At 33.9% G+C, this 23,706-nt stretch overlaps 2 protein-coding genes and 1 long non-coding RNA gene across 3 annotated transcripts; 2 read left to right on the top strand and 1 right to left on the bottom strand.

Annotated features, from left to right (window-relative positions):
* The first annotated feature begins 4,705 nt into the window (after window positions 1-4,705).
* LOC101248875 (proteasome subunit beta type-7-A) lies at window positions 4,706-12,570 on the top strand. Its single transcript, XM_004239103.5, has 9 exons — window positions 4,706-4,920; window positions 5,014-5,169; window positions 11,012-11,153; window positions 11,311-11,407; window positions 11,504-11,573; window positions 11,669-11,773; window positions 11,865-11,963; window positions 12,101-12,185; window positions 12,299-12,570. Exons 2-9 carry the CDS (start codon window positions 5,032-5,034, stop codon window positions 12,373-12,375), a joined length of 813 nt encoding a protein of 270 aa, XP_004239151.1. The 5' UTR covers window positions 4,706-4,920; window positions 5,014-5,031; the 3' UTR covers window positions 12,376-12,570.
* LOC101248575 (glycosyl hydrolase 5 family protein) lies at window positions 12,377-16,203 on the bottom strand. Its single transcript, XM_004239102.5, has 4 exons — window positions 15,519-16,203; window positions 13,699-13,946; window positions 13,082-13,602; window positions 12,377-13,002 (listed from the first exon to the last, which is right to left on the bottom strand). Exons 1-4 carry the CDS (start codon window positions 15,969-15,971, stop codon window positions 12,497-12,499), a joined length of 1,728 nt encoding a protein of 575 aa, XP_004239150.2. The 5' UTR covers window positions 15,972-16,203; the 3' UTR covers window positions 12,377-12,496.
* A 1,550-nt stretch (window positions 16,204-17,753) lies between these two features.
* LOC138348371 (uncharacterized) lies at window positions 17,754-23,689 on the top strand. Its single transcript, XR_011220964.1, has 2 exons — window positions 17,754-18,556; window positions 23,506-23,689. It is a non-coding gene; the product is annotated as an uncharacterized lncRNA (long non-coding RNA).
* The last annotated feature ends 17 nt before the right edge of the window (window positions 23,690-23,706 follow it).

Below are 23,706 nucleotides of genomic sequence, written 5' to 3'. Positions count from 1 at the left end.
ACATTGTTTTTATAGCTACATATTAGCGGTCTGATTATTGAAATTATAACTTATACACCTCATCCCTTACTTCCTTTGTTTTAGATGATGTATACCATGGATTTTATATTTTCCAATTGAGATTTCTCATGTTGATTCCTTGTCAGTTGTTGCATTTCATACGAGACTCAACATCATTGTTTCTAATTTCTTAATCGTAGTTTGTTTTATCTAAATGTTCTATTTGTATAGGTGAGTATAGTGGTATGTATGATTATTGGAACTAGTCCTTGCATACCTCATCTCAGATTAATCACCATTGTCATCAGCATTGTTAGAAGGATACGTTAATTCACATTGAAACAAAGATTTCAAATTTATGATTTAGCCAGATTGAGTGAACTTAAGGCATGAAATACATGCAATGATTTAGTAATCTTGATTCAACCTGCCTTAATTAAATAAAGACCTAGAAAGAACTTCCAATTAAAATCTCCTCAGGAGATTCAAGTGTCTTCGGATCTCTGAGGATTTTTGTATGATATACAATTTCTATATCATGTTGTTTTTATCAATTGGATTTCACATTTTGACACTTTTATATTATTATTCAGGTCATACAATATACGAAATACCTCAGATGGCGAATCATTGTGACAATTCTTTGAAGACATTATTTATTTGATTGATTTATATAATGATATTGTATATTGTGTACAAACAATATACGTTTAATATTTAAGTTGTGATACTATGGTTTGAATTAATATTTTTTTCTCTTTAGATTTGACGAGATATATTATATTTAATGAATAATAATATATATTATTTAGTATTTGACAAACTTCATCGCCTCTAATAGGCTCTATTTTTATTATAGTTTTGTTGGATTTACTAGTTATATAAGCTTATTAGTAGAAGTGTGAATTAGCTAATTTCATGAATGGATGTAGTCATTATTAATGGTGGTGACTAACCAGTTGCTAGTTAAAGTTTGTGACTTTCAACGTCAAACTAAGTGAATTTACTAGTCATAAAATTGGATGTTCAATGAGCAAAATTACAATGTTTTCAAAAGGATATTCTAGCCTTTATAATTGCCACAAAGCTATTGTCGTTAAAGATATGAACTTTTAACGACAATATTATTGAATGAATGCTATATGATCAGATTAGACATTTCGGATTTGATCAAACAACTATTTCCGCTAGAACTTTAGCGACAATTTAGTTGAATTTACCGGCTATAAAAATGAACATTACACAAGCATAACCAACTATTTTGGATTAATTTAACAATCATCTAAATTGTTGCTACCAATAGCTGCTAGAACAAATGTGTTTTAATGACAATCTATTCGGTTTTATTGGCTATAATAATGGACGCTACATGAGCATAACTAATCGCTTTAGATTGGATTTAGCAACCTTTTAAATTATCGCTAAATTGAATGACTTTTAGAGGAAAAAGAGCTTGGTTTTACCAGTTTTTGTCTAGATGTCCGCAAAAGCCATTATCGATCCCTGATATATAGATCAAAGTGCATAGGCCGGTAAAGGTTATAGCTGCTATAGTTATGGCCGCTAATACCATTTTTAATGACCACTAAATCTCCTTTTTGTTGTAGTTAGATCATGACAAATTAGTATCAAAGTATTAGATTCACAAGTCTTCCAGGGTCTTAGGCAATGCCTTAGTATAACCTTGTTTATGAATATGCAAAGCTCCATCGGTGAAAATTCAATAAACGTCCGGAACCCTAGATTTTGTCCTCTAAAAACCTTGTTTCAATGACTTGAAATGATAATAAACATAAAAGATTGACTAACATTGTTTTAACCCTTAGCATAGAGTCAAAAGTTAGGTTTTAGGTGTAGAATAAGTGGAAAAAGTCTAAAATATCCTTCTTAAAAAGGTGATGAAAATCTTTCGCAGGGCGATCTACGGTTTGTGATTTGTTCTACGCACCGTAGGTACCATCCCTAAAATTTATATTGAATTTTAAGGTTCAAAATTTCATTCTGTGGGTCCAAATTACGACCAATAGAAAATTCTACGATCTGTAGATGGATCCGTAGAAATGGGACCCTAAAAGCTGACTTCTTCAAAGTTTTGATTGTACGGGTCATAGAGATTTCTACTGCCCGTAGAAAGGATTAGTAGGAATGAACTTAGAAAACTCTATTGCGATAGTCTTTGGTAAAATTGTTATAAATTTTTGCTTCAAACTTAAAATGAGACAGACTTGGTAGCATAAACCTTCAATTAGATAGGTCATGAGCTACCTAATTCATTATGTGCGATTATTTGAAATTGACCTAAGTAGAATCTTATGTCAAAACTTAATGGGTAAGGAAGTTTTCAACTCAACTTTGTGTTAGGCGATTCTTGTGGCCTATATATATTCATTCAAATGCTAAAGAATTGACCTCCTTAAGATCATCTCCAACCCTACTCTATTTTACACTTCATTCTCTATATTTTGAGAGTAAAATAGAGAATGTCCTCTGCAACCACTCTCTATATTACCCTCTACTCTCCAATTATAGGGAGTTGAATAGTAGTTCTCCAAATTTGTAGAACTACTATTCATACTCTCGATTTCACTTTTTGACTATTATATTATTATTTCTACTTTTTTGTAATTAAAATTTTATTTTTTATATAAGGCAATTAATTAAATCTCTAATATATGCAATTCTTTTTAAATTTAATATAACATTTTTAAAAATATTTTATTTTATATATATTACTTTCATCTCGAATTAATAATATTTTAAATACTTTTTGTCACTTTGTAATACAATTTAATGTTGTATTAATTTCCACTATGAAGAATGCACAGAATTTAAAGGATAAGATGAAAATTTTAATTTAAAAATATAATACATAACATAATAATTTTAAGGAAAAATTGTATATAATGCAAACTAATAAATCAAATTAAATGCTATAATCACACTTTAATTTAATTGTACCCTGTAGCAAACTATTTGTTAGTCACCTCTTTCCCTCAAACTCTCGCTCGCCACTCTCCTTCTCTCGCTCGCTTCCTCTCACTTTTATACAAACACAAGTGTATAAAATGTGTTTTTATTATATAAAGCGAGAAAAAATTGTATATATACATATATTTTCGTTCTCCTCTCCCAGATCTCGCTTGTCACTCTCCTAGATCTCGCTCGCCACCCTCACCTCTATCGCTTATACAAACAGAAATGAAATATATAAATTATGTTACTATTTGTATAAAGTGAGAGAAAATTGTATATAAACTTGCAAATACATATATCTTCGTTCTATACACTTATAATTATATAATACAGGTTTTCCCATGCCCAATTTTCTTTTGTCTTTCTCTCTTTCTCGTTTTATACATACACAAATCATACAATTGATTAGTATACAATTGTTTTCTTTTGTATATATATAGCGAATTATACATTTGGTTTCTTTGTATATGTATAGCGAATTATACAAATTAATGTTTGCTATGAAGCGCAATTATGCAAACTTTGCAATAAATACAAATATGAATTTTATGTTTGTTATATGTGAAAGTTGCTATAATTTAAATATAAGATAACAATTGATACAATGCATAACATAATAATTTTAAAAATCACAACAATAATTTAGTAATCGGTAAGTCGTTTTTAGATATAACGATATTCGAAAAAGGAATTAGTGTATGACTTAAAGAAATTGTAATTATGATTGTGGATATGCTTGTTGATTTCTTTTTTCAATTACACATAGTTGTTCTTTAGAAATTTAGAATAATATATAATTTAATATTAAATAAAAAAATTAAGATTTTATATTACATCAAATTATATAAAATGATTATTCATAAAAAAAGGATTTATATTATAGAATAAGAAAATAAAAAGGAAATAGAAATAATAATATAATATTGAAGAGAGAGAAAAAAAAAAAATCTTTTTTAGAGAGTAAAATAGAGAATTGGGTTGAAGTTGGTTATCTGAAAAAATAGAGAACTCTATATTTAGAGAGTAAAATAGAGTATAGGATTGGAGATGACCAATCCCTAAGAACAATTTAAGAATCATATGTTACAACCTTACACACAAATAAAGAATGTTATGGCTTTCGCTTAGAATTTTTTTGGGGTGTTACATTGCATATAACATAAAATTGCATTATATATATATATATATATATATATATATATAATGAATCTAGGCTAAAGGTGACACAAATGGTAATTTATCTGGACCGAATGGACATAAAGAAAGGACGAGTAATTATTTTGTTTTTGAGAAAATTTCATAAATAGCAAAGATATTAAACGTAATAAGCCTTCTTAGATATGATTTGTCTAATTATGTTTCATAGTTATAGTTTTGTTTGTTATAGGTATTTTTGTTTGTATATTTCGCTTGTTAATATACAAACAGGATAATTATGTACAAATTCTGTATTTATACATTTAAGAATTTTTCATAACTCTATTTATATATCTAGCTTGCTAATATATATACATATTAATTTATTATGAACTTTTCATAATTTATACGAAATAAATGTATCAACAAATCATATACAAATAGCTAGAATAAATATATATAATTTTTGAATTATACATCAGAAATCGAATCATACAAATTCAATAGAAAGACTTTAAAAATTGTATCCACAAATCATAAATATTAAAAATTGTAACTAAATTAAATAATAAAGTGGAGATGTTTGTTATTTTGCGTAATTTTTCCTTGTGTTTTGTGTTATAAGTGTAGTTTTTGCTAAAAATTAAAGCTTGAAAGGGGAATACTTTTTGGGCCTAAACAGAAGCAGCCCAAACGATTCATACCAAAAACCACAGTAAATCCATCACTTTTCTTCTTCTTCAAGTCTCGGCTATTTTCTCTCCCGATTCCCAACTTTGCTTTTATCAGTTCATCATTCATCTGCAACAAGTAAGTCTCTGCTAACAATCTTAGTTTTAAGACTCTTAACTATTCACAGTTCACTAATCTACACTTTGTTTTCAATTTTTGCTATCTGTGTAGGTTTAATTTGGAGGTAAAATGGCAACAATCGATGTTCCCCAAAAGGGTGGGTTTAGTTTTGATTTGTGTAGAAGAAATGAGATGTTGGTCAGCAAAGGACTTCGTTCTCCCTCTTTTCTCAAGACTGGTACTACCATCGTCGGCTTAATTTTTAAGGTATATTTCCCCTTTTGTGCTTGCTGCTAATTCATTCTGTTAAAATTCGATTTGGGTTTAGTTGTATTTGTGTTCTCTCGGATTGTTTATGGATTGCATACGTTAAAGGTTCTTACTTTGGACTTTCTGCAAAGAATGAAAAACTGCAAGCAATTTTTTTAGTATTAGGGTTATAGCTCCAGGGGCCTCTAGCTGAGCCATATTCCTGATTTTCATCCAGATCAAGCAGTCAGCTAAGCCTCATCTCTAAATTAGTAGGGGTCGGCTAATGAATCTACTATCGGTTCTACTTTTTTGGTTCACTCCATTCTAACACCACATCATTTTCCTTTAAAGATACAATAGGACACGAGGATTCTTAAATCTCATACTATTTTCATGTAGGCGTCTGTATATGATTTATAGGGGTTTTATTATTTTTCTGTTTGATTATAGAGGATAAAATGTGGAAGCAAAATTGTAATGGGAAAACCCTAGATCAAAGAGTAAATAGAGAGAAGAAAGGAGAGATGTTAATTAGAATGAAAATTGAATCTGATCTGATTCTGGATCCTTTTGATTCAATTTTTCATTAAATCTGATCTGATTCTGGATCCTTTTGATTCAATTATCCACGAGTCACAACTTTACACTGATGGATTGATTACAAGCAATAAAAATTAGTTACAAATGTAAAAGTTGCGATGTGAATAAGACAAACAAAAACTAATACTATGTGGACCTATGTTATGAGTTGTTGCACAACATATGGGCCTCCGTTAACACCTCCCTCATGCTGGAGGGGATAACACACTAAGCTCGCCCAAGAACGAACTGATGAAGTGAACTGGCCAGGGCCTTGATAAAAATATTAGCCAATTGATCCGAGCTATTGATAAAACGAAAGGAAACCAACACAGAATGCAAAAATCCTTGACATAGTGGCAATCAATCTCAACGTGCTTTGTGTGCTCGTAAAAAGCTGGGTTCTCTAGTAGTATGCATAGTAGCTTGGCTATCACAAAAATAGGGGATATGTAAGACCATCAACTGACCATTCATTATCTATATTTCCCCCAAGCTACACAAAATAATAAACATTGATGACTTATGATCATTAATATACTTTATGCTAATTCCATGTCAATTGTTGGGAATACAACTATTTGATTTTGTTAATTAAGTATTTCTTTTAAAACTAGTACTGATATATTCCTCAGCATCAAGGATATGCTGGCTGCCTTCAAAAAGTGTTACAAAAGAGAGTTAGTATAAATCCAGATTCACAGTCACGTAAGAATTCGACAAGATCATTTACCTGCTCTGTACAGTTCTCTTTACTCCAACAAAATAGGGAAACTATGTAATTCCATTTCACATCGTGAGGACTTAATTTATAAACAAAGCATCTACCATTTCTCTCCTTTCATGCTGCCCATCATATGCAGGAAGGTATTATCCTCAAATTTTTCTGACTCTTGCTACCCCTCTTCTAATCCAGCAGCTCATCAGATCTACAGTATGTGCATTGTCCACTTGATCTCTGTGAGACTAAAGAACAGGTTCCAAAGTTGAGCTGTAAATTTTCAATGAAGGAATAAGTGGTTGTTTGTTTCGCCTGTTTCATTCTACTTTGGAACTTCTTGTGTGAGGAAAAACCCTCTTAGGCATTCACATCTATTGGTGCCAAACTTTTTCAGATATTCTTCCACATCCTTGTTGCCTCCTTTGCTCTACACTGTTTTCCTTCTTGTAGATCTTCCTAACCGGAAAAATTCCATCCAAGGTGTGCCACCATCTCAAAGAGGCTGATTCAGTATCGGTGTCCTCTCTCACAACAATATGGTTTCAGTCATGGTATCATAACCCTTAGGTTTTGTAGTTGGATCTCTCAAGAAATAATACATTGCTTCATCCAACTTGCCCAATAACATGGCCACTTTTCTCCTGTCCATTTTGTGTCTGTGAGAGTGAAAAAAAAAATTCCACAACTGTGCAGTGAATTTACAATGCAAGAAAAGATGACTATTTGACTCATTTATTTCCCCACAAAGTCAGCGTAGGGATACTACAATTCTCCTCTTTTTCTTCAAAACCTTGTGTCAGACGAACTTTTCTGACAACCAACCATGTGAAACATCAACCAACAAAAGTAAGATATTTCACATGAAAGCTTGTTTGGCGTAGAAGGTTTTGAAGAAAAGGAGGAGAATTTTAGTGTATCCAGATGTCAACTTTGTGGGGAAATCAGTGTTGTGGACGGCGAGAGGCGACAAAAGGCGACAAGGGCGTGCCTCGCCACGCGGCGAGGCGAGCAGCGAGGCGCTTGCCTTTTTGAATAAAGGCGCCAATTAATACCAAAAATTAAAAATATTTAACTGCATATTTTATCCAAAATCTTAATAGCAATAACACATATTAGCAAATATTCAATTCAAAAACTAATAGTAGATACTAAAATGTCTAAAACTTTAAAGACCAAACAATTCAAAATACAATAAACCAAAACTTTAAAAGTCTATTCTTCTTCAAAATTATCCAACCCTTGAGTGTCATAATTCCATCCAATGTCCCTCTTTTGCTAGCAACCACCATTGATTATTAAATTCAATTAATTCGCTGTTTAGGAATATTGGAATAAATAATTAGGAAAATGGAAAGATTTTTTTTTTTAATTAACTGCCTATAATTAAAAAAAGTAAATTACACAAAGCAGTAAGCAACTAAGCACTGCTTACAGCCTTGCACCAAAAAAACACAACTGAAAAAAAAAACTGAAGAAGAAGAACAGAAAGAAATTGTTGAAGAAGAAGAGAGAAAACGACATACCTGGAGAACAGAGAGTCGCGAGGGAAAAGAATCGTGAGCCGGCGGCCTGCGAGGGAGAAAGAGAACAGAATCCGACAGCGAGGGAGAACTTGAGAGAGGCTCGCGATGGAGAAGCTGACAGCGATGGAGGGCGAGGGAGAAGAGACAGCGATGGAGAAGAGAAGAGAACTGGAGAAGAGAGTCAATCGAGAGAGAGAGTCGCGATGGAGTTTCAGAAATTTCAGAAGTAAAAAAAAAAACCCTAATTTTGACTAATATTATTAAGTCAAATATTTTTAATTAAAAAGGCAGCGCCTTTTCTGTCGCCATTGTAGCGCCACACCTCGCCACTCCTCGCCTTTTTGCTATCGCCTCGCCTCGGCAGAGAATGGCGAGGACCCATCGCCTCGCCTCGCCTCTCGCCAAAGGCGATGAGGCGCTCGCCTTTTGTAACACTGGGGGAAATACTGAAAAAAATAGTTATCTTTTGTTGCATTGTAAATTCACTGCTCAGTTGTGGAATTTATTTCTTTCTCTCATAGACACAAAAATGGACCATGCCTGAGCACACTGCAGATCTGCTCAGCTGCTGGATTAGAAGAGGTGGAAGCAAGAGCCAGAAGAGATGGTGGAAAATCGTTCCACACTGCATCTGGTGAAGAGAGAGAAATAGCAGATGTTTCGATGAAACGTCCAATCCCATTCGTAGAGTTAAATGGGACTGTATCGTATCTTTATTTTTTTGGTAAACAAACAAATATAGAGGAATTAGATCTTGTAAATATATTAGGCTCTCGGTAAGAAGTTTCTCCCTTAATTCTCTTTTTTTGTGTTCCTCTTTTGAAAGTCTCCAGCATATCCTTAATGCTGAGAAATGTAACATTACCAATTTTTAAAAAAAAGTATGTGTGAGGGAAAGTCTCAATATCTTTTAGAAGACTAGCTACCCTCTCCACTTCCCAGTCATTCAAATGCCTCTTGAATGAGAGATTCCATCCTTGAGCATACCAACACTCATGGATAGTAGCATCAGTCCTGTTGCATAGCACCAATTGATCAGGAAAAGAGTCCTATACTAGTGGACCTTGTTAGAGCTCTGATTGATCTCCAGACTCCCACTTCATATGTGGTCTTAACCTCGTTAGAGTACCAAGGACTGCTTCAGCCATATTTATGCTGGATAACCTCCCTCTATAAAGCTGATTCCTCTTCATGGAACCTCCATAGCCACTTCATCTAGAGACAATTATTTTGTATCTTTAAGTTTCTGATGCCAAGCCCATCCTGCCTTTTGTATAAATAGGTTCAGCATTTAATGTCACAGTACAGACTTGACCATAGATCAAGAGGTAATTTACATCTTTTCCTGTGTCTTACATAAGAAATATTAATTAAAATGAATCATTTTCCATGTCCCAAATTTTTTTAAAACCAAATAGCTCTGCTGGTTAGACAAAAAAAAGGGAAGTTCACTCTCTTGGGTGTTTTTAATTAACCATACCTTAAAGCTTGAAAGTCCCTGTCCTCTCCTTTCAATGGCTATTGTAGATGATTTAATAGAGACCTGTCAGCAGGAGTGGTTCTCCCCTATTGATGAGTCCTCAGTTCCATGTAGGAGTCCTATGGCTTGTCTCTTTCCTCCCGTACTATGCCTGTTGAGAGTTCTTTCCAGCAAGGTCATCAACTCCCCATCTCTTTCCTCTTCTAAACTTGCAATGCAAGTCTCTTTTGAATTGCAAGTGTTGGAGACATCGTCGTTCCATTTTGCTACATCCCACACTGTTGCAAAAACATTTAATGTGTTTTTAGCTCTCCGTCCTCCCCTTTCCATTCAATCAAATGTTTTCAGTTCAACTTGTTCTTTTTCTAAATATGGTATGTTATGTTTATCTGAAGTAGCAATATGTCGACAGCCTAAGCCATGTATTTAAAAAAAAATAATGGAAAAAAAGTGAGATGTAGGCCTCAAGGCTTTCTAGGACTTCTTTTCTCTTAACATACTAAAAAAAACCAAACGGTCAATGATACAAAAAAAAAAGGAAAAAGAAAATAGAAGCTACATTGATGAAGATTTTGTGGTCAAAAGGGAAAGAGAAGCTGGCATGAGAGAGGAGAGGAGGGCTGTTGGTGTTCATAGATTGGGACTTTTTTCATGCTTTTTGCTTTTCTTTAAACACATATGTTAATAAAGAATCTGAATGGTCCTAGACTGAAACACCTTTGTAATCGTCTTAGGACAAAAATAAGTAAAATTTGAAGGTCTCACTTTAATCCGGGTACTCCTTTTGTTGAAGAACTTTTTTTTATGAACTCCTTGAAACAAGATGTAAAAGCATCGGACTAAAACTTAACAGGTGAAAACCTCACTCAAGAAAGCGAAGTACTCAGCATAGTTTCACTGCTGCCACTCATCGGACTTTTTCCATGTGTACTTTTCTGCTTGAAAATGCAGGATATGGAGGAATAACTATTGAGATCATAAGTAGAATTTGGTCTTTAAAGATATAGAAAGGAAGGGCATCATACTTGTCGAGAAAAGGGAAGGGGGGGGGGGGATATAATATAGGTCATTGTAATGGAGTCGGGACTATTTAGTTTCTACTTTGTGATATTAACTTCTTTTAACTGACTTTACTTCTCCATTTAGTTTCACGATCTTTAAATACAATTAGTCTGTCTTCCAGTGAATGAAATGAAAAATGGGCTGATAAAAAACTGAATGAAGAGGTTTTTGCATTTTGATGGATAGTACTTTGCAAAGATTGCTGCTCCTTCACATTTCTTTCTTTTCCCTTCTTTCACCAAATCTCTATTTATGCATCATTTTTTTGGACAATGTGATTCTATTGCTAGTGCTCTGGTCGATTTTCCATGAGCTCTTCCCTTGCAATTATGAATTTACAGGCTCCAGAAATAATGCTTAATTGACTTACTATAACATGCTTGTTAGAAATGTGACTGTTTCTGGGTGCTTTATGTATTCAATTCTGCACAAATCACACAACCCGGAGATGATGCTTTTATAATCAACTTCTTAAGCGTGATTCTTTTTCAGGATGGTGTTATCCTTGGAGCAGACACACGGGCAACTGAAGGACCTATTGTCGCGGATAAAAACTGTGAGAAAATTCATTACATGGCTCCTAATATATATTGCTGTGGAGCTGGGACAGCTGCTGATACAGAGGCTGTGACTGGTAATGAGTTTTTTATCCATATTCTAGCACTTTTTGCCTTTTTGGAAATTGTTTGCAATATAACTTCTCCCTTTAAGTTTTAAATCATGTGTGTGTGGTTGTGTATAATTATCTATCTATCAATGTCATCTCTTAATTAGCAACTATTATTTTTTAGACATGGTCAGTTCCCAGTTAAAGCTTCACAGGTATCACACTGGTCGTGAATCCAGGGTTGTGACATCTCTTACTCTTTTGAAGTCCCACCTTTTCAGGTATGTTTCTGGTGTTAATATTATTTAGAGGCATAGTAGTATTTTCGAGTTCATTAGATGTCAATCCAACAAGCCTAACTAAGTTCTCTCAACCAGCTACCAAGGCCACGTCTCTGCTGCTTTGGTCCTTGGTGGTGTTGATGTCACAGGGCCACATCTGCATACTGTAAGTAGTTCACATTTGTATTTGAGTATGTGTGTGTGTATTTTTGGGCAATGTCATTGAAGTTCTGACTGTTTGATCAATGGATTGCCTCTCAGATTTATCCACATGGATCAACTGACACTCTACCATATGCTACAATGGGCTCTGGTTCCCTCGCGGCAATGGCTATGTTTGAGTCGAAATACCGGGAGGGAATGAGCGTAAGTTTGTTTCTTTTGGCTACAGTAGTTTGCTTTATATGACTGGTAAATGTTTTGTGAATCCTGAAATTTGATGGGAATTCTGTTGCAGAAAGATGAAGGTATAAAGCTAGTAGCAGACGCCATTTTGTCTGGAGTGTTCAATGACCTTGGTAGTGGCAGCAATGTCGATATCTGTGTGATAACAAAGGTCAGCTCTTCTTTTTAAGCGAACCTAATTGGAAAAACAATGCTCTTGATAATGACAGAATTTTCAGCATGCATAACACCATTTTTCTGTTTTTGATAGCATATGGCTTCTAAACTCCTTATCTTGTTGATTATTAGGGAAACACGGAGTACTTACGAAATCATTTATCGCCCAATCCCCGCACCTATCCACAAAAGGGTTACTCGTTCTCTAAAAAGACTGGTTAGTGTTCTCAGACTTGTCAACCTTCAAAGTAATTAAGCAAGTTTCATGGTTATCAGGATTCTGAATAGAATTTTGCTTATACGATCTGCTGGAACTGTTTGTGCTTGCAGAGGTTCTCCTTACAAAGATTACACCACTGAGAGAAATTGTGCAAGTGATTGAAGGTGGAGACGCCATGGAAGAATGACTTTTACTGCAATGATAGAATCCATGTGGATTTCCTTTAAACATTATATTGTCAAACATTTCCATGAGTATTTTAGTGTTGAAGTTTAAATTGCAAGTCTTAAGTGAACTATTCTATGTTATCAGATGTAGCTTCCAAAGAAATTCCTCGCTAGAAATTGAATGATTGGTTTGATTTGAAGAAAGGATTTTGTAATTTTTGTTGTCCTTGTGCTGTCAATTATTTTGAACCACTGGCTTCCAGGATCACATGTAGTATCGTTTGTGTTCAGACACTTGCATGTTTGTGTGACAATAACATTGTTAGGATCAACATCCAAGCAAACACTAGTAGCATCTTGTAGCTTAGAAGACAGGTGCATCTTAGAGTCTGAGATGATATCCCATTTTGAGCTATCATCACTGCATATCATACTAAGTTTTGCTGGCTGCCCGAGCTTATCATCTGCTTGCAGGCAAAAGTAAGTTCCTAATACAATCAGTGCTTTTGCTGGAGCATAGCTCCATGCTTCAGCCTCAGAGCATGGACCTAGCTCCAATGGCTGCAGCAATGAAGTTCTTTGAACACACAGCCCTGTCATAGGATGGAAAATTACTTTATGTGGACGAGTCTCGGCATATCCAGGTCCTGCATTTGTACCAAGGTAAGCACTTAGTTCTTATTCTCACAAAATTTCTGAGAATTATGTTCTCAGTTCAGTGTATACCTTGGAATGGTGTGCGGATGACTGAAATCCTTTGCAGAAAGCTTGAATTCCTGATATCGAACCAGTTCCAATCTAAAATTCCATAGTACTCATTGAGTCCCACAATACCATCTCTCAAATAATAGCTCCCAACTAGTGTCCACAACGCCCAATCAAAGTCAAGTTCAGCTGCCAGTCCAAGAAAGCAATTGAAATACATGTTGTCATTCACATTGGTGCCTCTCTGATCCACTCCAAACTCACTCACAAACAATGGGTAGCCTTGTTCTAAAACAAAAGCTCCTCTGCTCACCATGTCATTCAACACTTCTCCACACGCTTGGTTTGCATTGTCTGCTGACCAAGTGTCTCCATCTGTGAAACTATATCGATGAATCTCAAAAACTAGCTTGCCGCTGAATGTCAAGTTCACCGGTCTTTGCTTCAAGAAAGAAAGATCCTTGTCGAAACTTAGTCCAGATAGAATGATGAGAACATCAGAGTTAGCTGCATGCACTGCTTCAGCTCCTTTCTGCATGTACCTAAGCTCAAACAGTAGTTAGTACCATGCTAAAAACCACGAGCACTGGGTTTCTAAATCAAGGTGGGGTTGAAGAATGTGAGGAAACGACTAGTACCTATACCAATCATCAACATTTTGTAAAGGTCCACGAAGTTCATTTCTTAAGCTCATGCCTACAACATTGGTAGTGGCCTTGAAAGTGGTGGCTACTTTTGTAAGGCCTTGGATCCAAAGGTGAGGGTCAAAGTACTCATCTCCAAAGAAGCCATTGCCATCAAATCTGCTACAGCACCACCCTGGCTTGCTTATGTGATTGTCTAATATGATCATCACATTGTTCTTTGCAAGGCTAGCCACCACTGCCTGTCATACAAGTATTACACGTACAAATTATAGACACTAATACAATAAGATTCACTCTCTATAGACAAATTTAGAGTTTAAGCTCCCAAGTAAGATCAGTACAACCCAGATTCCTAGTTAGATGAACAATTCAATATTAATGGAATAAATTTTCAAGGAATTTTATTTTTTACAATTTTTTTTTTTTTTTAGCTATGAAAAGTTGTAGTTTATAGTACATGGTATATTATTTCTAAATATGTAGTAAATATTTTTTTATTCGATTAGAGAAAAATATCAAATACATAGATCAATATTGAACTTAAATGTGTAGTCTCTTATCTATTTTTCGTTGGTGTTCAACGTCCACATTAGAGCCTCAAATTCATTCGAATCACACACTGAAAGGCTCACTTAGAGGTGACGGTCCGAATTCGAGACCTTTAATTGAGAACGAAATAGTCTACTTATACTCTATGTAGATCTAATTACTTTACGGGAATTGATGAGATGAACCTTGTCTTTATTTTATTTTATAAAGAAACCAAAAAAGGAAAATACTTGTTTGGGGAGGGGGATAGTCACCATCAGTACATCGTCATTAGCTATAAATTAATTAAGGGGTACTTAGTTTCTTATAGTTAGAAAAAACAATAAATTAAACCGGCCAGGATATTATAATACAATTTTTAAGAATTCCAAACAATAGCCTATTTGATTCTTTTCCAAAAGTGGACACGTCAAGTTCTTAAAAAAAAAAAGAATTGCAAAGCTGCACAAATTGTACCCCACTTTTTTCATTTTAGTTAAAGAATATTTTTCGATTCTTTTTTTAAAATATGAGTTCTGTAATTTCAACAATAAAATATATCACTCACTATAATGAAATGTCATAATATATAATGAAACTTCAAAAAAATACTTTAATAAAGCAATATTTGCATAACATGATGTTTACTCCATTATAATCTAGCATTTCTTGTTTATAAATACAAAAGATCGCACTGGCTCTCTATTTCTATGTTCTAATGGTGGGGCATCACAAAATTATTTCGTATTTTTATATAAATAAATATGCAATAGAATATGGATGCCATTTGGGGAAAAGTGAATGTGGACAATTATTATAGGCGTGGAATGAATATAATATAACAACCACACATTGTTGATAACTTTTATAAGCGGAAAAAATTTATCGCCTCGGATATTTATATCAAGTCAAAGTAATTTTTATTATTATGTAATTTAATAAAGTAAAATACATGTAAATTAATTATAATTAAATAAAATAAACTATAAATATAAACACATGGCAGGATGTATATATATATATTGACTTGATGTAACATCCTATACTGGTGTAACACCCGATACAAATATGTTTTACCTATTTATAACTACTAGATTTTTCCTTCCCATCTATCCTCTTATTTCTCATTTCTTGTTTGACCAATACAACAACAAAAAAAATCACATATAAGTCACTATATACTATATTATTCTACATCGATACGATAGTATGTTGTTGATAGTATGTTATTATTAGTTATTATATGTCTATATATAAGTTAAATTTGGAAATAAACTTGTTACCTTGTAAGCATCAAGGACAGAGAGATCAACAATTGAAGGATTATTAGCTTGAAGACCAAGGATAGAGCTAAAAAGTCCAAGATTCTTGAAAGATTGTCTAACACTTATAGAACTCAAAGACTCATTTGTAAACAAATAAAGAGGCCAAGTAAGTCTAACACAATTAAATCCCATATTGATAATGGATTTAGAAATTGCATCAATTGGCTGATGATTTAATCCTTCTGCTAACATAACATCCATATGTGACACCCAATTTACACATGTTAATTTCACTCTTTGCCCTTTTGAGTTCACAATCCATCTTGAATTTGTGTAAAGTGGTTGTGATGAAACTATAACAACAACAACATGTTGGTTGATGATTAAAAGAAGTAGAAATAAATGGATGATGAAGAAGGAGATGTTAAGGGGATAGGAAGAAGATGATGATGATGATGGTGACTTCCACATATTCAATTTTTTACTAAGAAGTTTTGCTTTTTTTTTTAGGACTCAAGGGCCATTTGTCTATGGAGAGATGATTATTTATAGTTAGGTTCAAAGTATTGAAAAACAAAAATTGACCCTTTCAAATCAATTACATAGTGTTATGAGATACATTGTACGTGGATGTTCAATATAGACATTAATAGCTTGTTTAACTAAATTTTTATAATCAGCTTATTTTGAAGAAAAAAAATTCAAAAAATGTTTTGCAAAAATAATTTTACGTTTTTAGTGTAAAATTAATTTGTGTTTGACTAATAAATTTTAAAATAATTTGAACACGAATTCATCTTTAACCAAGCTTTTTAATAGTGTTTTCTTTTCAAAAATATTTTCAAAAAAAGTGCTTTAGGAGAAAACTATTTATATTTTTATTAGTTTTTGAACCATCACTTTTGCTACTAAGAAGAAACTTATTTTCTCGTAAAACTTGGTCAAATACAAGAACGGCTTAAGTAGGGAAACTTTTCGTATAGCCACTTAAAAATAATTAATTACTCTTCATAGCTATAGTTTGATAATTATGATTTGTAGCTACATCTTATATGGAGGAGAGAGGCGAGCGAGACTGGGAAAGAGAGGAGAGAGTTGAGAGAGGGGGGGAAAAGAGTGGGAGAAAGGTGAATTGTATATGTATATTGGTTAGATAATTGTATATTATACATATGAGTTTGTATATATGACAAGAGAGATTGGGAGATGAAGGAAAGAGGCGAGCGAGATCGAGAGAGTGAGGAGAGAGGTGAGCGAGAGAGGCAGAGAGTGGAAAAGAGGTCAATTGTAAATGTATATAATTGTATATTATACATATGCATTTGTATATATGACAAGTGAGATTGGGAGAGGGAGGAGAGAGGCGAGCGAGATTGAAATAGGGAGGAGAGAGGCGAGTAAGAGAGGGCAGAGGGTGGAACAGAGGTGAATTTTATATGTATATAGGTTAAATAATTGTATATTATCCATATGTATTGGTATATCCTGGCGAATTATACATATAAAAATGTGACTAATTATACAAACTCGAAGTCAACCCACGTAATTAATGTATAATGTTAGTTGCGAGTAGTAATTATAGCAAAATATATGTGATGAGTAATTAAATAGTATAAATTTGATAAGTAATGAATATATATATATATATATATATATATATAACGAAATATATCAAATAATACTTAAAACCTACTAGTCGCTAAAACTAAAATACTATATTATCTTATATAAAAGATTAATAATGTAAAGAAAAATGAACATTATTACATCTTATCATTTATCCATAATAATATAAACATAAATTAATGATTGTAAAAGATACATACCAAGATCTGTAACATAAGCAATAGTGTCACTAAGCCACTCAACATGAATAAAATATACGAATATTTCATTGCAAAGAAGAAGAGGAGAAGGAGGTTAAAATTTTTCCTTGTTTTAAAATGAGAGGAAATCTCACTATTTATAGAAAACAAATTGTAGTGTAAACAAATATTTATATGTCTTAACGTAAAGGTTATAACTATTTGGAAAAGTTGCAACCCTTCGAAAGGTTACAACCTTTCATAAAACTCATAATTTTTTATAAAAATTGCAACTCCTTCATTAAAGTCGCATCTCTTTATAAAACCGCAACTTTTCATAAAAGTCGCAATATTTCATAAGAGTAATAACTTTTCATAAGAGTCACAACTCTTCATTAAAGTCGCACATTTTCATTAAAGTCGCATATTTTCATAAAAGTCACAACTTTTAATGAAAGTGTAAGGCTAGTATTGAAAATAAATAAATTAAAAGTAAATTATGATTTATAGTGGCCCCATATAGGCGGGCTTAAAATTTTCTTTTATATATTCATATGATTATATAATTAGATCATGATGTTTTCCATCTTTAATATTATCAGAGTATGCATATACCTACAAGGAGGAGCATGAAAAACCTGTTCAATTACTACTTTATATATATACTCCCTCTGTCCCTTTTTACTTGTCCACTTTTGAATTGACACACTTATTAAGAAAATAATTAATAACGTATTGAATTTACCATGTTACCCCTATTAATTATGACGTGACATTTTCAAATATAATTAGTCATTTAATTGATGATATAATAGATAAAAAAATACTTTCTTGATTTATCAATTCAAAAGTAATTAGAGACGAGAAAATATATTCAAACAGTAAACGGTAGTTACAAGCATGAGTGTGAAAGTAAGTAGCCACTCGTAGAGTAGCTTTCTTTAGTTAAGTGTTCTTTTACTTCCAATTGACCCATGGGATCGATCCGTAACCCGATCTCTCACCGCACCTCCTCCGTCTCTCCACCACCCAATTCCTCTAAAACACCACCGGCTCCACACCTTTCTCTCCCTCTCTTCCCCCTTCGTTGAAACCGAGACCATCCGGGTCCCCTCTCCTCTTCTCCAACACAAGTCTACGACAATGAGGACACTCCTAGAATCAGGCTTGAGAGGGTTATAGGTCGAGTTCCACAACTTCACCTGTTTCTCTGTTGAGCTTCGAGGTTTCGACTTCTCAAATTTATTCCAGGTATCATTTTTCTTTGGTTTGTGTTACCATTTGCTACTGGTGTCATTTTAGTGTTAAGTTTTGGTTAATACTCACCCACACAGCCATATTCCCCTGTGCTTGTAGCTCTAAACGAAAATCTCCAAGTTCTGACGATGTGAATGATTTTTGATAGATTGAAATCATTGCATGCTTCTTTAGCTCGATTCTATGCAGCCTGCTAATTGTTGATTATGGTAGTTGGAATTTTTTTTTTGTTTATATGAAGTTGGTACTGATTAGTTTAGACTTTAATAGATGCAAAAAGTTTGATTTATTTTCATACTCAATCAATTTGGTTTCCTTCTCTTCTGCATCATCAACTTCAATTTTGTTATCTTCCTCTAAAACGGTTACATGCTAAAACTACTTTGATCCTCTTTCTAAAGGGAAAAGATTTACTGAGTAAGTACTTGATTGATTTTTAGTCGCTTGATGTGAGTTTTTTTTTCTAGAATCAATTTCGAAAGTTATTCAGTAGTGTATCTGTTACTTTTGCTTCTTTCTCTATTTAATTATATAGTAAGTAAAAATGCTTTACTTGGACTAATTTCCTTGTAATTATGTGTCAACTTCTGTATTTACTATTAGTTATGGTGGAACAAATTTCAACCCAATTACAGAAATAGTAGTAATACTTAAACTGAAAACTCAAGAAGAAAAATTACAGAAAGGAAATCTGGTAGTTCAACTCTCAAAAGAAAAACAATTACAATAGGAAAAATACTAAAACAGTAAGATAGAAGAGGGTGAGAAAACTGAGAAGAAATACGATGAGAATTCAGAGAATGTTGCTATCACTTATGTCTTCTTCGCTACTCTGCAGTACTCTTGCATATAACAACTTTTCTCACTCATATGCTTCTCACATGCTTGTCTTTCCTTTAGCCTAGGATATAGTCTTGTAGCTTTTTGTTGGTTGTTTGATTCATTGGCTTTTCCTAATTGTCATGAGCCCACTCTCATTTTCCTTACTAACTTGGGTTGGCTTATCTATATCAATGCTTCCCTCCCAATAAAGAACCTTGTCCTCAAGGTTCGGTTGATGTTGATCTTCGACAGGAACTTTAATCAAGGGTGTGAATTGTTCAACATGGGTTCTCACACATTTCTTGAGCTTAGAAATATGAAAGACGAGATGAATTTATGCATCAACTGGATGATCAAGTTTGTATGCAACATACCCTATTCGTTCAGCACTTGATAAGGACCAAAGTACTTCTGGTGGAGTTTGTGGTGGTGCTGCAAACTGAGGGAAATTTGCCTGTAAGGCTTGAGCTTCACGAATTCCCGATCCCCAACTTCCAACTGCGAATCTGTTCGACAAGCGTCAACATATAATTTCATACTGTTTGAGCCTTGAACAAGTTGTTCTGAAGTAGCACCAAAACTTCATCTCTCTCCAGCTTGTACTTCTCGACTAAATCATTTGCAGCACTGCCAAACACGGAACGAGAAATAGTAGAAGGCTCACGCCTATACAATACCTGAAAAGGTATCACTTCGGCAAACGAATAAAAGGTGGTGTTGTACCGAAATTCGACCCAAGGTAGCATTGGTACCCACTCGTGAGGACTCTCCAAAATAAAACACCTCATATATAGTTCAATGCACTTATTCGAGGCTTCAGATTGACCATCAGTTTGTGGGTGATATGTTGTACTCATAGCTAGAGTAGTGCCTTGGAGTCAATTAATTTCCTGCCAAATAGAGTGAAGAAATCTTGGATCCCTGTCATCTACTATAACTCGTGGAGGTCCATGTAGTTTAATGATATTAGCAACAAAAGCTAAGTCAACATAATGTGTTGTGAATGTGGATGACAATGGAATAAAATGCCCATATTTTGACAAGCGGTCTAGAACAGTCATGAATGTGGCCTTCCCCTTAGAACTCGGAAGGCAAGTGATTAAGTCCATAGCAATTTTCTCAAACACCACATTGGGTATGGGCAGTGATTGCAGAATTAAAGCATGCAGGGCTGCAATTAAAGTCCTTCATTTGTTGACACACTTGATAAACTGTCATAAAAGTTGTACCTCTCGCCCCATATGGTGTCAATAAAAATTAGATGAGAGATGGCGAAAAGTACAAGCGATCCAAGCGTGCCCGCCAATAGGGGAAGAATGAAATTATTTTAATAAACGGATGCATACCGGGGTATCATATGGTATAACCAATATTCCTTTGAAAAATAATAACCCTTCTCGAAAGACATAATCAGAGTAGGTAGCAGTTTGGTGCTCAATGTCATGCTTAATGGTAAACATTTCAGTATGGGATTCGGGGCCATTCAAATTTTTATCAATTCAGTCAAAAGTTCAAATAGGTAAGGCATTTATAGTCCTCTCAACAGGTCGAGAGAGTGCATCAACGGCCTTGTTAAGCTTCCTAGGGTGATACACAATATGAAAATCAAACCCAACCAACTTCCCTAACCATTGTTGTTGCTCAGGCGTCTAAATAACTTGATCATTCAGATTTTTGAGTGGTTGTTGGTCAGTAACAATTGTGGAACACCGTCCTAGTAAATATTGCCTCTATTTACCAACTGCTTGAGTAATGGCATACATCTTACAATGTTAGGTCGAAGTTTTATGCATTATAGAACACAACTTCTAGCTATAAAATGCGATGGGATGACCTCTCTGGGATAAGATAGCCCCCACACAGACACCAGAAACTTCCGTCTCCATGTGAAATTCTTATGTGAAGTCTGGTAACACCAAGACTGGAGTGCAACTTCGCTTGTCCTTCAAAGTCTCACATGTCAGTTGTGCGGCATCCCCCCACTTGAAAGGCTTTTTTTTTAGTAAATCAATCAAAGGACTAGCAATTGTGCCATAGTGCTTAACAACAAAACCTAAGAAACTTCGTACCCTCTTAACATTTCTTGGAATTGGCCACAACTGATCGCTGATATTTTAGAAGGGTCAACTGCTAAACCTTTGCTGGAAATGACATGACCGAGATAGTCAACTTGAGGTGCCCAAATAAGCATTTAAAACGCTTAGCCACCAATTTGTGCTCATGAAGAATTTGGAAAACCTAAGTTAAGTGCTGCAAATGATGTCCCCAAGTCTGACTGTAGACCAGAATATCGTAAAAGAATATACTAAAATACAATGAAGAAGTAATGGCCAAAAAATGGAATTCACTGTAGCGTATTAGACAAGCAAAATTTAGTTGACACTTTCTTTCCCCAGTAAACAATGTGGATAATTTTTTTGGATTTTGTTAGTTCCCTATCTTTAGCTAAGTAGAATATTCAGGAAATCTTTTGGCTGTTTCACAGGTTTAAGCCTAAGTTTGCTTCATGTTTTGTTCTCTTGTAACCTTAAATCTTCTTGATGCTTTTCTAATATGATTTAATTATTTTACCAAAAAAAGTAGCTACCTAGTTGTGGACTAGTGACTTATCTTTGCTTCGGTTACCGTATTGTTATTACTGGTCTCCTTTCTTTTATTTTTAGCATGGGTTCTTCACTATTGTATTTTCTTTGCGTGCTTGATTTTAATATGTTTTACTTGAACCGAGTCTATCAGAAACAACTTCTTTACCTTCACAAAGTAGAGGTAAGGCTACGTACACACCACCTTTGTGAGATTACACTTGTATCTTGTTGTTGGAAACTCTTATTTGAAATCAATGTCTCCTTTTTCCTTCTTAAGCTCCTCCCAATATTACTACTAAGCCGGCATATGCATCACCCTTTCTAGATCCCACTTGTGGGATTATATTGGTTATGTTGTTGTTGGAAACCTTTTTCTAAATCAGTGCCACCTCATTCCCTTTTAAGGTCCCTCAATCCATGCTCTAGTCTGCATTACTTATTAGGGGATATCCAAACCTATACTCTATTTTACTCTCCAAATATAAAGTTCTCTATTTTTCTAGACAACCAACTCCAACCCCATTCTCTATTTTACTCTCTAAATAAAATCTTTTTCTCTCTCTTTAATATTATATAATTATTTCTATTTCATTCTTACTTTCCTATTTCATAATATAAATCATCTATTTTTTTATCGATAATTATTTATATAATTCTCATGTGATACAAAATTTTATTTTTTCAAATTTTTATTTAATAGAAGTAATATTTTATTCTAAATTTTTAAATACCATAAAATTGAACGAATATATCATATAAATTATGGAAGAGATTCAAATAAAAGTAAAATACAATTACATAAACATTACATAAATGCTCAATTTTTGAAATTATTACGTTACTCCAATAAATGATCTATCAATACATTAAGGATTTCAAATTGACCATTTTTGTCCTTAATTTTGTTATGTCTAGCTAAAAATTGTTCAAATCGGAGATTTTCATCTACCACCATTTCAGTCGTTGCAATTGAAGCCTCTACGACATCTTGATCGGTGCATTAAGATCATGTCCTCAATTATCACGCTGTGTAGTATAATGCATGTAGCTTCTTTTTTTTTTTTGAAGTAATTAGTACTATTGTAGACATCAAGTAGATGGATAATAGTTACAAAAGCTTAGTAGCAAAAGGTCAGCTCTCCTTTACATTGTTAATTGAGAAATGAATCAAGGCAATCTAGAGGGGGTAAATAAACCCAACTATACAAAAAAAATGAGGCAGTTAGCTTTTAAAGATTGGTAGGTAGTTGATATTCCATCAAAACATCTTCTAATCCTTTTGTTCCAGATACTCCAAAAAATGTTGCAGGTCATCTTCCAGATTCTTTTGATGGTGCTATCAACTTTCCAGCAACCCCAACTTATTATAACATCCCTGGTATTCTGAGGCATGACCCATTTGAGGCCAAAAAGAGCTAAAAACATACTCCACAAGTTTGTTGCTATTTGACATTGTATAAATACGTGGTTGTGTGGTTATGTTTCCTTCTTGCAGATATAACATCTGATAGCCATCTGAAACTTCCTTTGGGTCAGGTTGTCTTGGGTCACGCAAGCTCCATGGAGTGCAGTCCAGTTGAAGCAACTAACCTTAGGAGGCAATTTGATATCCCATACATGTAGTCATTATATCATGTAGCACTTTCTTTATTCAAAAAATATGACGGTCTTGCAATAATTGTAAAGCTTCGAATGCATGTTTCACATCTTTTCGACGTTATTTTTGTTTCATCGCGA

The sequence above is a fragment of the Solanum lycopersicum genome, chromosome 5 (assembly GCF_036512215.1).
Source record: "Solanum lycopersicum chromosome 5, SLM_r2.1".
NCBI lineage: Eukaryota > Viridiplantae > Streptophyta > Magnoliopsida > Solanales > Solanaceae > Solanum > Solanum lycopersicum.
This window is presented reverse-complemented; position numbering and strand designations above follow the sequence as displayed.

What these genes read in the sequence shown, in the direction of transcription:
- LOC101248575 (XM_004239102.5), bottom strand. Translation starts at nt 15,971, where the DNA reads ATGTGGAAGTCACCATCATCATCATCATCTTCTTCCTATCCCCTTAAC. An exon ending in CTGTCCTTGATGCTTACAAG is followed by an intron (nt 13,947 to 15,518) that starts GTAACAAGTTTA and finishes CTTGTATGACAG; the next exon opens with GCAGTGGTGGCTAGCCTTGC. An exon ending in CATCCGCACACCATTCCAAG is followed by an intron (nt 13,003 to 13,081) that starts GTATACACTGAA and finishes GTACAAATGCAG; the next exon opens with GACCTGGATATGCCGAGACT.
- LOC101248875 (XM_004239103.5), top strand. Translation starts at nt 5,032, where the DNA reads ATGGCAACAATCGATGTTCCCCAAAAGGGTGGGTTTAGTTTTGATTTG. An exon ending in TGATACAGAGGCTGTGACTG is followed by an intron (nt 11,154 to 11,310) that starts GTAATGAGTTTT and finishes ATTATTTTTTAG; the next exon opens with ACATGGTCAGTTCCCAGTTA. An exon ending in TTGAAGTCCCACCTTTTCAG is followed by an intron (nt 11,408 to 11,503) that starts GTATGTTTCTGG and finishes TCTCTCAACCAG; the next exon opens with CTACCAAGGCCACGTCTCTG.